Source organism: Anarhichas minor, unplaced genomic scaffold (genome assembly GCF_050575085.1).
Source record: "Anarhichas minor isolate MPS153535 unplaced genomic scaffold, ASM5057508v1 ptg000040l, whole genome shotgun sequence".
NCBI lineage: Eukaryota > Metazoa > Chordata > Actinopteri > Perciformes > Anarhichadidae > Anarhichas > Anarhichas minor.
The window spans coordinates 2,509,006-2,523,365 of record NW_027466486.1 but is presented as its reverse complement, the minus strand read 5'-3'; the positions used below and the strand labels follow the sequence as shown (position 1 = coordinate 2,523,365).

The 14,360-nt window shown below is 43.2% G+C and overlaps 2 protein-coding genes across 3 annotated transcripts; both read right to left on the bottom strand.

Annotated features, from left to right (window-relative positions):
* Nucleotides 1-217: 217 nt before the first annotated feature.
* Nucleotides 218-5,472, bottom strand: golga5 (golgin A5). 2 transcript variants are annotated; one of them, XM_076107838.1, is made up of 13 exons: nucleotides 5,277-5,472; nucleotides 4,062-4,709; nucleotides 3,521-3,784; nucleotides 3,213-3,432; nucleotides 2,998-3,121; nucleotides 2,695-2,898; nucleotides 2,426-2,596; nucleotides 2,058-2,186; nucleotides 1,803-1,901; nucleotides 1,487-1,709; nucleotides 955-1,054; nucleotides 771-834; nucleotides 218-695 (listed from the first exon to the last, which is right to left on the bottom strand). In XM_076107838.1, the coding sequence occupies exons 2-13, from the start codon at nucleotides 4,699-4,701 to the stop codon at nucleotides 615-617; spliced, it is 2,319 nt and encodes a 772-aa protein (XP_075963953.1). In that variant the 5' UTR covers nucleotides 4,702-4,709; nucleotides 5,277-5,472; the 3' UTR covers nucleotides 218-614. The 2 variants fall into 2 exon arrangements, with proteins under 2 accessions (XP_075963953.1, XP_075963954.1); XM_076107839.1 differs by having other exon boundaries at nucleotides 3,521-3,730.
* A 465-nt stretch (nucleotides 5,473-5,937) lies between these two features.
* rtf1 (RTF1 homolog, Paf1/RNA polymerase II complex component) lies at nucleotides 5,938-14,360 on the bottom strand. Its single transcript, XM_076107840.1, has 18 exons — nucleotides 14,200-14,360; nucleotides 12,440-12,550; nucleotides 12,185-12,335; nucleotides 11,297-11,498; nucleotides 11,015-11,132; nucleotides 10,618-10,729; nucleotides 10,395-10,533; nucleotides 10,125-10,302; nucleotides 9,890-9,972; nucleotides 9,703-9,790; nucleotides 9,443-9,550; nucleotides 9,273-9,350; nucleotides 9,033-9,154; nucleotides 8,661-8,718; nucleotides 8,048-8,128; nucleotides 7,832-7,933; nucleotides 7,484-7,598; nucleotides 5,938-7,012 (listed from the first exon to the last, which is right to left on the bottom strand). Exons 1-18 carry the CDS (start codon nucleotides 14,281-14,283, stop codon nucleotides 6,906-6,908), a joined length of 2,037 nt encoding a protein of 678 aa, XP_075963955.1. The 5' UTR covers nucleotides 14,284-14,360; the 3' UTR covers nucleotides 5,938-6,905.

Sequence of the window (14,360 nt, the reverse complement as noted above, 5' to 3'; positions counted from 1 at the left end):
CTAAGTAAATATCTTTTAAGCTCCAGATTGTAACACAGGCGTTGTGATAACCCTCATGAGGTTATTGATCAGCGCTTTTTAACAAAGTTTCTCCAGAACCACAGAAGGCGTTACTGAGTCACACTCCTCATGACCAGTAAACTGACTTGAGCTTTGAAGATCCTCTTAATCTGAGCCACAGAACAAACATAATCTATTAGAAAAGTGCCAGGCTGTGTTGGTTCTTCAAACTCGTTTATTAAAAGATTCTTTTTTTTTTTTTACATAGTGTCAAATACAATCTCCCAAGAGACCAGAGGTCTGAAAGCAGATGATGAGAAGAACAGATGTGCGACCATGTTAGATTTAATATCCTTTCAGCAGACCACCAATACATCATACATAATATATCACTCTGTAATTATTTTAAAACTCAAAGCAGCTGTCAGATATTGATCTTTAGTTGTAAAAAATAAAGAATAAATCAGGGGAAATGTCTTTAATTTATAGCATTTCTGTGCAAAACAGGGAGAGTCCGGACCCAGAGCCCATATTCCAGCAGCTTGTACCATTCTTACATTGAAGGCTGTAGAACAAACACATTTTAAAACACCCAACTCTAAAATTCAAGCCTTCTATCTTCCATCAGGATGACCATGGTGCATTTCTGGTGTGTAAGTCAGGAGAACAACCATGACCCACAGGTGCAGTAGGGCCTGTAAACAGAAGTTGAAATTAAAACCACGGTTCATCAAGATGGAAAAACGGCATACCATTTTATAAATACTCACTATGTACAGGATAACGAAAACTCTGGCCGCAGGGTAGCGCCTCAAGAAGATACCCAGTCTGATGCTGAAATGACAACACATTCCATCTATTACTGGGGATCATATCTTACACAGGAAACAGTGGAATTACAATGCAGTGATGGTGAGGACAAAAATAAACAATAACACTACTGGGAAATGTTACCTGAAACGGTCAATGGTGCTAGCTGCCTTGCGTACTTTGCCATACACTCCTGGACTGTCCTGATCACTGAACAGCACGGGTGTGTTTCTTTGTCGTGCGACTGAAAACACACACGCACGCACGCACGCACGCACGCACACACACACACACACACACACACACACACACACACACACACACACACACACACACACACACACACACACACACACACACACACACACACACACACACACACACACACACACACACACACACACACACACACACACACACACACACACACACACAATAAAGCAGGGGCATAGATACATGCTGCTGCTGCCTCCATCCACAGCAGTACATTACAGTAAGGAGGCCCCGATAGCACCGATGACAAGCATTAAAATAACTATACAGAACCAGCTAATCTTCTCGCTGATGGTCTCGTTTACTTATGTAGGCCATATAGAGGCTGTTTCATAACCAGCTAAAAGTCCCCCACAGTAACTTTAAAATAAGAAACACTTTGACCCTTATCTAAACCTCATACCTGGTCCCTCCAGACCGCTCATGTTGATGGACGGCCCTCCACTTTGTCCTCCCTGAGTGTTCTTCAGCTGCTGCTCTAGACGCTCCAGCTGAAAGACCAGGGAGCTCTTCTCTGTGCCCAGAGCCTCCAGCATCGTCTGCTTCTGGATCAGCGTCTCCGTCAACTGGTGGAGACGATTCTCCAGCTCTGTCTGGCTGCTGCTGCTGAGAGTCTTGTTGGTCAACTGGAAGTACATCATCAATACCGTTTGTCAAATTTACCCAGCTTCTGTCTGTCATAAAGCAGATGTTGGCCCATCCCTGGGATTGGGACTGACCTGGTTCCTGAGTTTTTGGATTTCATCTTCTCTGTCCTTGATTCTGCTCTGCAGAGTGGTTTTAGCTCGATGCTGCTCTTCCTCTAGGTACTGAAGCTCCTGTGATTTAAGAAGAATACAGAAACATCCCACGCAAATTAGGAGTTGGATCAGATATGTTGAAATTATGAATGAAGTTTCAGGAAAAATATATATCTGTGACAGTTTGTAATTTGCTATATCTGCCATTTTAAGAAATCATCACCGCCCCCGTACCTGTTTGTAGCGCTCAACCTCAGCCTCCACCTCCTGTTTAGCCCTGTTCTGTAAGGCCTGTTGCTCCTCCAACTGCATCTGCTGCTCCCGCCACGTCTCTGCCTCCGTCAGGGCCTGATTCTCCAAATCCTACCAGATAAAAACATGTCTCACTTGTACAGCTGCGACAGCAACGTCTCAACTGCAGATGTTAAATGTATACAAACAATAACCTCAAACCAAAGTCAGAAAGAAAACATAAACGCTCCTCACATCATACAGTCAAATGCATTTACAGACCTCCCAGCGTAGCCATCAACCACACAGGGACCAATACAGCATCACATTCATTTGAATTACCACTTTTTCTGCCATTTAAAGCATCTCACCTGTATTTCTATCCGAAGTGTGTGCACTTGCCCCTGTAGTTTTTGGATGTCCTCCCTATGCAGTTCCTTCTCGTGACGCAGGTCCTCCAGCTCCAGAGCCGTGGCCCCGCTGCCGTCCAGGGTGTCCAGACCAGATCCCTCCTTCAGACTGCTGATCAGCTTCTCTTTGGACTAGAGGACCATTTAAAACGTTATCAACAACCTTTAAGTTTAGCAAAAAAAGCCTTACGGAAAATAAGTGCTGACACTAAGAAGACAGCGAGTTTTACCTGTAGGATGCGTGAAGCTTTGTGCTTGTAGTCCTGTAACTCCTGTCTGGCAGTCTCAGCTGCAGCTTTGGCACTTTTCAGTTGCAGCTGGCTGTCGTCGACCCGGAGCTTCTCCTCTGCGGCTCGCCGCTCTGCTGCAGTCACCGTCTCTGCGAGGATCTGCCTCTCAGCCTCCACTTTGGACAGGCGGCCGGCAAACTCATTCTACACAAGAACACAGATTCAGGAAGTCTAATCATTTCCACGTGTTCAGTCTAGACTTAACTGTCACGTATAAATGAAGATGAAAAGCATCATGTGCACCTGCATCTGCCGGTAGCTGTCTTGCTCCCTCCTGAGGGCCAGTTCAGCCTCTCGCAGCCTCTCCTGTATCGTTTCAAGAGCTTGGGAATGCATGCTGCTCCCGTCTGTGTTGTCTTGCACTATTCTAAAAACCAGACGAGGAAAATTATATCTTAACCAATTCATAAAAAGCTGAATCTGATCTCTATTTCAAAAAGGTGGTTATTAAAGTGCACCTTGACCGTTCCATCTGTGCGTCTTCTAACGCAGCACAGCGGGACTTCAGCATCTGATCGGCTTCATCAAGCCGGATTTTCAGGACTGCAAGTTGACCGTCTTTGGCAGCGAGGGTTTGCGTTAGGTCATCAACCTTTGACCGAAGTTCCCGCACCATCCGGTCGGTCTGAGACTGATCCGAGTTCCATCTGTCTGCACGTAGACGAGCCTGGTTCAATTCTGCATGAGTAGAAAACCACTTAATCATTCAGAGGGACGGGTGCAGAAATGCAGGTCATCTTTGTTCCTGTTGTGCCTCATTTCTCACCATCTTGTAAGTCTTTTGCCCTCTGGATGACCGAAGCCATCTCCTGGTTGAGGGAGGACACCTCACTGCGCAGCAGCTGGTTCTCCAGACGCAAACTGGACAGGATGTGGCTCTGTGGCTCCTCTATGGGGGGAGGAGGAGGAGGGGGAGGCTCCTGCCTGCTGGACTCTAGCAGGACAGCCAAGCCCGAGTCTGAACTCTCAGGTGTGTCTGTGGTGGCCAGGTGGGGGTGAAGAGAAAACATTGTGCTGAGCAGCTGTCCATCTACAGGTGGACAATAATAAAGAGTACTAATAACACATTCATAATATCCAGATGTCCTATAAAATAATATTTTGATATTGATGTCACAATAGGGTGGCATTATAAACAGATCATCAACTTCTTCTCTCATTTCACAATTTTTCATGAGCAACGAACACTTTAGATCTAGTGTATTACAAACTAAATGAAATCACAGATATCAATCACATAGTTGTTATTATTACCAGAGTAATATTCATGTTAGTATTAACTGTAATATGTAAGGTATTAATCATACCGTGGCTTTGTTCTTTAGCAGAGCTCTCCTCCGATGTTTTAAAGCTGTGAGCAGACAGTGAGCTCATGCTGGAGGCTCTGGATACACCCCGGGTTGAGGGGGGCGTCGACGGGGCCGAGGGGACGGTATGAGGAGTGCTGGAAGGAGGAGGTGTTGGGTTTTGGGCCTCAGTAACCGGAACTGCCACTTTCACGAGTTCTCTTCTTGAATCCCTCCTGTTGCTGTCTGGAGGGTCCGAGCTGTTCAGAAAGTCAAAGAGCATGTCGTCGTCCACATCCTGCTCGCTCGCTTTTTTGGGCCTCACAAAGCCAGATGAGGTCTTGGCAGAGTTGGGGGCACTGCTGAGAGAACCAGAGGGAACATTGGCCGTGTTGGCAGTACCAGCCAGCAGGGGACCACTGGATCTCTTGATGTTGGCAGCAGCTGCAGCGACAAAGCTCGGTGCATCATCAGAGGATGCATAGGCATGATGCGTCACAGCCGCATGGGTCTTGTATTCGGGTTTGATAACGGATTCCTCTTCATAGGACGATGAAAAGGAAGATGTTCTCTCGTTTTTGGTCAGGGCAGTGGCAGCTCCCTGGTCCACTTTATTCAGGAAGTCTTCCGCTTTCCCAGCAAAGTCAGTAAACCAGGACATTTTGTATCCTAATGACAGAAACGTTAACAGCACAGTTTGAGGATGAAATGGGCCTTTTTGCTGACTGTGTCCCAACAGGTACCAACATGCTGTGGTTTGAGTTTGAGCCCTTTTTCGTCTATGTCTTAAAACACAAGTACGTTTTATGGAAACCCAGGAAACATGTTCATTACAGGTGTGAAATAACCATTTGTATTGATCGTGTCTATATATATATATATAGACACGATACTATATAGATATAGAGTATAGATACTCCCTGCATCTAATATACCATTACATTCATTTGGCAAATGCTGTCCAATGCAACTTGCAGCAGGTGCATTTACAACACGTACTCTAGGAGCAAGAGCTAAATAATCCAAAACTGGAAGTGCAACGTTATCTCTTCTGAACAAACAGGATGACAATAACAACTGATGGACAGTTAATGTTGAGATTTAGAGTTATTACAGGAGTCGTCAGCAGCTAGAATTACGTTATCATAAAGTAAACACAGTTGGTACAGGATGAGCTCCATCAGTGCTAAAGCTAACGTGCTAGCTGGCTACTAACGAGGAAAGCCTCTCACGTACCGTCAGACACGACGTCCCAAATGTCCAAATATCTCGGGTCACGTGGCTACCGCCGGGGTTCAACTGGTGAACATGGAGGAGAAATGCCGTTTGGATAAACACGATCAAATGTCATATCTGTCAAAGAGGATATTGGTGATCTTCTCAATACGTGGAGCAGGAAGCGCTGCAACGAAGGACCCCACAACAGAGCGCCTTCAGAGACGCCTGATCAAAAATGAGTTTTACAAAACACATCAGCCACCTCCTGCTCATTTGTGTACTGTGAATATAAATATAAGAAAAGTAGATTTCGTATTTAGATATTTTGCTGTTTAATAGCAAGCAGATACTGTATTCACCAACTTCTCCCTTTAACAAAAACTATTCTATCAAGAGCCATTAAATGGAGTACAAGAATGAGAACAAGACTGTGTAATAATATTCTGTATCTACTTCTATGGCAGAAGTAAAAAAAAAATATATATATATATATACATATATATATATTAATGTAAAAAAATGTAGGTAAGCAATTTAAACTCAAAGTACTTAATTGCACTAACAATAGTAAATGAAATTATGTAATTTCAGTCTGTTTAATTAAATCTGATTTAATAATAACCTCAGCTGGTGGCTCGTGTCTCACCTTTAGATTGGAAAATAGACAAACTGACAGACGTTATGAAACAGTGCCTCTTTATTTATTTCCCGCACTCACTCCAAAATGCATATTTACATGGCATGCCACATCAATACAGGAACTGACTATGGACACAATCGATAACACATAGAATCTGCTCTGGGAGTTTAGGGCAGGAATAGTTATCCAATGAACAACCAACAAAGAGATAACAGAAAGGAAGCAACACTTTTATAACCAGTCATAGAAAAGGGTTCCTCTGAAATAGAGTCGTTTCAAAGACTTAAAAAGTGATAAATGTCCAGAACGTTTCACATTTGTCATGGAGGGCCAGAGCCACGGGCGCGTCAGAGATAGTGATCATCTACACTCCGCAAAACAAAAACAAAACTCACAAGGCTGTTAAAAAAAATCAGGATGGAAGGGGCAGAGCAGATGATCACACATATAGCGGGGAAAATATTTTGGACAGTAAATCTATTGTTGAGGTCAAGCTGGTCAGCTCCAATAGATATCCAGTCCAGTCATTTCAAAATACCTCAACAATCTAAGTCTTCTAGCATAGTGTCCTTGTTCAAGGTAATGAAGCGCTTTGTCCTTTCAGGAAAAACAAATTAAAAAAATGGAGTGGGCGCCAGAAGATCCCAAAAAAAGGGGGGGGGAAGAAGTTAAATACATAAAAAAAAACACAACTCAATAAACAAGTTTGTGTGTGATAATGCAAAAATAACAAAACAACAAATATCTGGACAAGTTTCCTCCGAGAGATCCTTTGAGAAAAATGTTATCTTTGCTCAATCAGTATTTCCTGTGTTCAGATAAACAGTCTGTATCAACATTCAAACATACGTCCTCTGGGAGTCACTCACACACCCACCCACTCTCTCAACCACACACATATACACAAACACACACACAGAAACACACACTCTCTCTCTCTCTCTCTCGCTCCCTCTTGCACAGTCAATTACACATGCAATGTGGTCACTGAATGACGGACTACCACATCAGATCAGGCCCCTCCTCTTCTTGTAGTCTTCCAGGTTGAGGGACCTGCGAGGAGCTCCGTCCTTCACAGGCAGCGCGTTGGAGCTCACGGACAAAGACTTCGCCTCTGCAGAGCACAAAGGTGATATTGATACGTCTCGTTTCTAGAGTGCTGTGGTTAACATACCACAACCAACCTTGTGCTGCAGCCAAGTAAAGCATAGGGCCGGGCAATATATCGATGTCATGATACGAGGCTAGATATTGGCTTAGAAGTTCTTTTCCTGGTTTTAAAGGATGCATTACAGTAAAATGACGCAATTTCCTGAACTTACCAGATTGTTAAAGCTGTTTTTTTTAAATTTGCCTTTACCCACCTAGTCAATGTATCCACATTACTGATGATTATTTATCAAACATCTCATTGTGTGAATATTTTGTGAAAGCACCAATAGTCAACCCTACAGTATCGTCACAATATCAAGGTGTACAGTGAAAAATATTGTAATATTCTCCATATTTACCAGCCCTGGTAAAATATACACGCAAGCTGAGCAAGTAAAAAATAAAAAAAAGCATTGGTAAAAGATAATCTCACCTGCATTGGGAACCTGTAGGTCAATCTTAACGTCAAAATCATGAACTTTAAACAAGTCCTCTGAGAGGTCAGTGTTCGGCTTGGGGCCATCTTTGTCTTTTGAGTTTAGTTGACCCTGTAATGTAACAAACAGAGGAACGATTAGACATTTAGATACTTTGAATAAAACATTATCTTCCTGCAATCAACAAATCAAAATCTGACAAAAAAACGAAACGCCCCACAGCCGGAGCATCAGCACAGAAATGGTGCAACAAGCACGCAGCTTCCCGTCAAAACAACAATGTGGACACAAGCATCTTCTATGTGAACGCACTGGGAGTGTCTCTTATTGCTTCTCCTGCTTACCAGTTCGTTTATGTCAGCGCCAGAAGCGTCCGTTGCCGACCCAGAGCCGTACTTCTGGTTCAGGTGAGCAAGAATAGCTGCGTGGACTGAAGGGTCTCTGGCCTGCAGAACCGAAACGAGCAGGTGAACAAAAGAGATGAACAACATTAGATTCAGCAGTGTTTATGAGTTTGTACATAGTGGACATGTTACATGAAATAATCATAGGAATCTTACATTAGACACCATGGTGGGTTTGCACTGTCTTCGTGTGAAAGGGTCCATTTGTTGGTTTTTGGCATTTTTTTGTCCTTCAAGCTGTGAGAAAATAAAGAAGTAAATACAAATGAGGTTATCTTAACAGCAGTTGGTACACTGACTGATCTGTAATGATAACAACTGCAGTAAAATCGACACAATGTTATTGGGACATTTGGGGGCTTTATGTTACTACAGCATGGGGCACACAGGACTGCTGTCTCCCCACACACACTGCTGTTAGTGGGCTTAAGTTAACAGCAGCACATCTGAACTCTGTCACATTAGAAAAACATCCGCGTAATGTTTCCAGATCTTGGTGGGTCGTAAATAAGAAAGGAACCTTCCCCTCCAATCCTTCAGTAACATTGTTGTAGTGCTTGTGTCGCACTTCTTCAGTTCAAACAGAAACTACGGGATGTCAACAGGATGCGATATTGATGTTTCAAACAAATACATTTTCTGGCACTTCACATTTTTGTATTTTGAAGCACAGTTTTCCCTTTATCAATTCCTGAACATCTTTCACCGTCCCAGCCTGAATATCAGAAATCATCACAGTCAAAGCAGCATATAGATGAAGGACACTTACCACAAGAGCTTTCTCAGATTCAACGATGTTCCAGCTTCTGTTCCTCTGATTGATGTAGCTGGATGATAAATACAACCAAAAAATAATTCTGTGTTAAAACACAATCGGCTCCATAATGTTAAGAACCGTGTATATAAATATGACATAAACAATAACCACGCATTGTATGGTTTGAATGTTGATGTTGTGGACTTCATTTTAAATGAAAGTTGAAATTTCCATTATTTCCTTCCCAGGATGAAATATTTTAGGTAAGCTTTTGCAGCCATAAAAACATTTTTTTTAATAGTTTAGAACCATGTGTCTGAATCCAGGAAGCCCCTGTTTTATTAAAAAGAGACATAACAACAGTTATAACTGTGGCTTGTGTACCTGATGGCAGAGATGCTCTTGGTCCTTTGTCTGTCCAGAGCCTCGGCCCTTTCCTCAAGCTCGTTCAGCTCATCCTGGATCGCTTTCACTCTGTCACCATCTCCTATCTCTTCTGCCATGGCCTTCAAATCAAAATGAGGGTAACAAATGAGTAAGAAAGAGTCTGATAGATAAGAGTTAGGGTCACTACAGATTCTCGGACAAATCTTTGACAGTTGCTTTCAGCAAACCGTCCTTTACCTTGTCTTTGAGTAACTGCGTTTTCTTCATGGCATAATTTGGTGGCGCTTTTCGGAATCTGTCCTTCTCTTTTACAATCTGCAGCGAGTAAAGACAAAACATACTTGTGTTCAACTGCATGATGCATGAGACCAGAGAAAATCCATTAACACCTGGAGAAGAAGACTTACATCCTCTATGTCTTTGTCATTGAACTTGTGGTTCAGAGCTTCTTTGATGGACTGCTCCTTTTTGGTGATCTCGTCGAGAGTCGGTACCTGCATTCCAGCAACAATCATCTGGAAAACAAAACTAAAATCAAAACCCCCAAACTTGAAATCCTTCTTCACAGGCTGAGCAGACGGCTCATCTTGTGTCTCTGGAAGAAATTCAAGATCCTACTTAAACTGATGCAACATCTCATAGTTTTGCTTTTCAAAAACACACTCACTGCCTCTTTCCACTTCATGAACTCATTTTCCATGAACTCCTGATTTGATACAAACTCGAGCCTGAACACCCGCGTGTCACCGCCATGCCTGAGGAAGACGGACAACAAAAAGGTCACATTTTAGGTAAGCAGGGACGATGGAAAAGATTCTTGATGACCTACTTTAATATGTATTAACTATACCCACCTTAACTGTAATCCCTTGTTTGTTCGCGTTGTTCCAAGTTGGTAAACCTTCGCCGTCTCTACCACGTCCACAATTTCAGCAACCTTTCAACAACAAGGGAGGACTCAAATTAAATCAAACGTCACAAATCAGACTTCATTTAATCCATTTCTGAAGAGTTGCGGCTCTTCACTATCACCATTATAAAAGAGCACATCATCTGATATTGAACACGTTCCCTAGAGCCCAGGCTTACCCTGTAAACTGGTTTGCTGCTGCTGTTCCCGATCCCTATCCTCACAAAGCAGCCGGTCACGGTCTTAGTAAAGAAGGGCATGTGGCACCAGCGCTCCAGCTTGTGTCGGGACAGGCGGACCCTGTTGAGCTCATCGGGTAGTGAAACAGGCTGCGATTTGGGTGGAGTTTCTTCTTTACTGTTAGCGGAACACAAGACGTCAAGACGTTACTTAAAAATCCAGAGAAAAGTGTTACGTGTTATTGTCAATAAGAGCAGAAGAAAACTCACTCGTCGTCATCGTAAGACGATGAACGGGAACTCCGGTCACTTTTGACGGATGATTTGTCATCGTCTTCCTCCTCTTCCTCCTCATCGTCAGAGTAAACCTCGCTGGTCTTCAGGGGCTGGCGTTTGGCCAACAGTTCTGCTGCTCACCAAAGAGATGAAATGTCATCTTTTGATACCGACTGAACTGTCACAAAAATCACAAGGAAGTAAAACTCACACCAACCTGTTTTGTTTTTCTTCTTCTCGCGCTCAGCTTTGAGCTCTTCCATGGCCTGAGACTTTTTGTCAAGTTTTTCGTCGCGTTTGGATCGTCTCTCCTTATTGTGTGACATAACCTAGAGACGGGAGGATATTACAATCAGACACACTCAGCATAAAGAAAACGTGTAACACCACCACTGCATTAGCTTAACCTTATTTAAAGAACAACAAAATCAACACAAAATAGAATCTATAAAAAAATACTGACAAAATAGTTTTGTGCAGAGGCTGTTGAGCACTATTTTGATATCCAAACACCTTTACTGTGCATGATTCTTAGAAGTGGAGCACAGTAAAACACATTTTTGTCATACAATATCTGTCTAATATTGTAGAAATGTCTCTGAAACTGGACTCACCACTTGTGTGTCTGGAATCTGAGATAGCTTCCTCTTTTCTTGCTCTTCCTCCTGCTTCTTTTTCTTCTCCTCTTTATCCTTCTTCTTTGCCGTCTTCAGCTTTTTCTTGATTTCAAAACTGTCAAAAACAAACATCGTCTTCAATAATGCGGTCAATGTTAACGTGCCAGACTCTGCCTTAATCTTAATCTTATTGCATGCATGTTTATTAATTTAGGAACATTTGAGTAAAAGCAGAACCAATGCTGTTTTTAGATAAATGTAATATTCTTTCCCACTCACCGTCTCTTTAGCACCTCTCTCTTTTCGATTCTGTTGAACAGCTCTTGCTCTCTCTCTTTCTCCGTCATCTGCTCCAGGCGAGCTCTGTCCTCCGCGTCTCCCATCAAGTCGTCGTCGTAACCGTCCCGGAACACCTCGTCCTCAGAGGAGTCCGAGTCGGAGCTGGAGGACGAGCTGTTGCTCTCGGAATCAGACACCTCGCCTGATAAAGAGCGATTCATCGGCACAAATACAAATCAATCAGCGGAGTTCAGTTCCTATCCAGATTGCAGACCGAATTCTACTGATGTATTTTAACCCAATGTGCTCCTCATACACCAATTTCACATGTCTCCTAAAAGACTTTGTGTACAACTCTCAGCCGTGAGACATGCATTTTAAAAAGTGGATACTAAGCAGCTGAAATCTAACTGCTAGATCTAGAAGAAATATTTGTATTTGTTTACTTTGTTGTTTTATTAAATTGAATGGAAGCAATTAAAGATAATTTTTTTTCTTGTCATTTATATCTTAAATCATCTTCAGTATTTGCTCTGGATTTTGACCACGTTTCCAGAACTATTTCTCAAAGACTTGTCCCGGTTTTCCATAAACACGTGGACCCACTATATAGCTTGACAATGTAAATATACAATTAACAGCTTAGATGTTACATTGCGTGCCAGCTCGGATAAAAGGGATGAGTGAGTGAGTCACCCAATCCAGGCCACCTGATACCCGTGGACATGGCACCCTGGTGATGTGTGTAATCTAAAGTTCAGAATATGTCTCGCCACTCTGCTTTGCACTTTATGTAAGACGCCATTAACCCGAGGACATGTGTGTCAATTTGTTGACAGCGAGTTCCTTGACTCTAGTTTTTTCCCCCATTAAAAGCTGAAGACGTACCCTCCTCTGGTGCAGAGCTCTCAGCTGAGCTGTCTCCATTTGAGCTGCCAGACGCCGTTGCTTTATTAACCTTCTTCTTTGTCACATTCTTCTTGTCAGACCCTTTCCCTGGTTTAACCTTCTTCTTGCCTTTGGTGCCACCCACGGTCCACTAGACAAAGGGGTGAAAAATTCAGTTTGATTCATCAAATAGCTGTAGCTGTCAAACAAGTTGTTCTGTCCCAAAAAGAAAAGTGAATACAGTGACTGTCATACCTCATCGTCACTATCGGATGTCTCGGAGTCTGTAGAAGCTGCAGGTTTGCTGACCGGCTCTTCCTGATCACCAGAATCAACCCTCTTCCTCTTTGCCAAAGACAGGAGCTCCTGAAAATGAGAATGCAGCGATGTGGTTCAGAAAGAGCACCCAGTAAACTCATAATCACCCGTGGAAAAAAGGAGGAAAATGCCTCCTGCGAGTAAAGCCCTGCTCATACTTAATAAAAGGTGTCTTGGATCCAATCCTGAGTGAACATCTTAAATACAGGTGAAAATAAACCCAAACCGCATGGAAGGTGCATTGGGATCTCATTTTTCAAGCCACATGCAGAGGTTAGACGCACACGGCCCTTGGTTATATTTAAGGACTGACTAGTCTAGTTTGTAATACGCATATAGAGGGACAAACCTCCGGTAACAAACAACATGTGAGCAAACAAGAATGAATATATGAATTCATCCCTGAGACAGATCCTACAGCGAAGCAAGAATGTGAAGCTAAATAACAAAAGTGTATGTGCTAATAGCTGAATTCCTTCTCTGCTGTACGATCGTGGAAACGCTGCAGTCCGTAGAGATGGTCCCAAAGTAGGGATGCACTGATCCAGTGGACCGCATCGGTGGCCGATTCACATGTCGATGTCATTATAGAATACAGTGTTTCTGCCATCAGTCGCAGCGGGCTGATGGCAGAAACACTCTGTTTATAGCTGCAAATACACCCCTGGCCTCATGATACATAACATAAAAACGCATAGAGGTTTGCAGCTCGTCTCGTATTGGATCAGTTCTTTGTATCGGCAAAGTCGAAGTATCAGAATCAAAACTGGGAGAGACAGTGTTTTAAATACTGCAAACATTTGCTCTGCATTAGCTGTCTTCATCAATGTAATCTCAAAACACAATCGTAGAACATTAACCAGCCCATATACACACACACAAATAAAATCCTACTGATGATTTGGGCAACCAAGGGAAACACTCTTCTGTTTATCACTACCTGTGTCTGTGAGCTGAACTCTTTGGTAGTGTACTGTCAGGTACAATGCACATGTGGGGTTTAATGGTGATCAGTTTTACTGAAGCTGTACGTGCATTACAGCTCCTCAGACTGACACGTTAGACTGCAGAGAGCTCCTTCCCGCCGCTCAGCCAAGAGCTTGTTTGACAACAACACCGAAATAGACCTACAAGCTCTGCGCCCATGACGTCATTCGGCAGATAAGGTTGTTGGGTTCTTCCTTCTCGCTAATTCAAGCGCGACTCCTTCTCCATTTACGACTTCAGTGTGTGTGCAAACGTTACCGCTCTCGTTCACAATCTGAACACTAACAAACAAATCCCCCCCAAACGGTGTACGGGCAGTTGTCAAGCAGATTATCAGTGAAAGGCCCCATGGCGCGGCATTTTGGTGGTTGATGATGATCGCTTGCGTTTAGGGGATCTCTCGGAGTGTAACCTTTAACGTTAGCATAACTTAGCAGGCTAATGCAAAGACACTGCTTTTTGAACAACAACCGCACACGTTCCTCCGTCCTGCATACCTTAGAGAGACACTTTTATTTGTCATCGGGAAGGGGTGTTTACTGAGAAAGAAAGGAAGCGAGGACTGTAAATAACACAGGCCCAACTCTCAGCTTGTTCAAGCGAGGCAAACCACAGTCCGTTAGCACACGTTAGCTTCCCCTCAAAGTGCTCACAACTTAGCTAATTAGCGAACTGTTGTAACAAAATCTGGGGAAAAAATGCGCACCTACCTGATCTAAATTATCGTCGCTAGCACTGTCCTCGGAGTCAGAGTCAATCACGACTCGACCTTTCCGCTTCTTTACATTCACCATGATTAGCTGCACTAGCTAACCTGCTAGCTACCTCTGTGGCGTCTAAATGTTTGAGGCTAGCCGTTTGCTTGCTAGTC

Excerpts from the sequence above, each read along its gene's own strand:
- golga5 (XM_076107838.1), bottom strand. The coding sequence starts at position 4,701 with ATGTCCTGGTTTACTGACTTTGCTGGGAAAGCGGAAGACTTCCTGAAT. Across the intron at positions 1,902-2,057 it reads AGGTTGAGCGCTACAAACAG|GAGCTTCAGTACCTAGAGGA; the intron begins GTACGGGGGCGG and ends CTTAAATCACAG. Across the intron at positions 1,055-1,486 it reads GAGCGGTCTGGAGGGACCAG|TCGCACGACAAAGAAACACA; the intron begins GTATGAGGTTTA and ends GTGTGTTTTCAG.
- rtf1 (XM_076107840.1), bottom strand. The coding sequence starts at position 14,283 with ATGGTGAATGTAAAGAAGCGGAAAGGTCGAGTCGTGATTGACTCTGAC. Across the intron at positions 10,534-10,617 it reads GAAGAAGAAAAACAAAACAG|CAGAACTGTTGGCCAAACGC; the intron begins GTTGGTGTGAGT and ends TTTGGTGAGCAG. Across the intron at positions 7,013-7,483 it reads CCTACAGGTTCCCAATGCAG|AGGCGAAGTCTTTGTCCGTG; the intron begins GTGAGATTATCT and ends TGTGCTCTGCAG.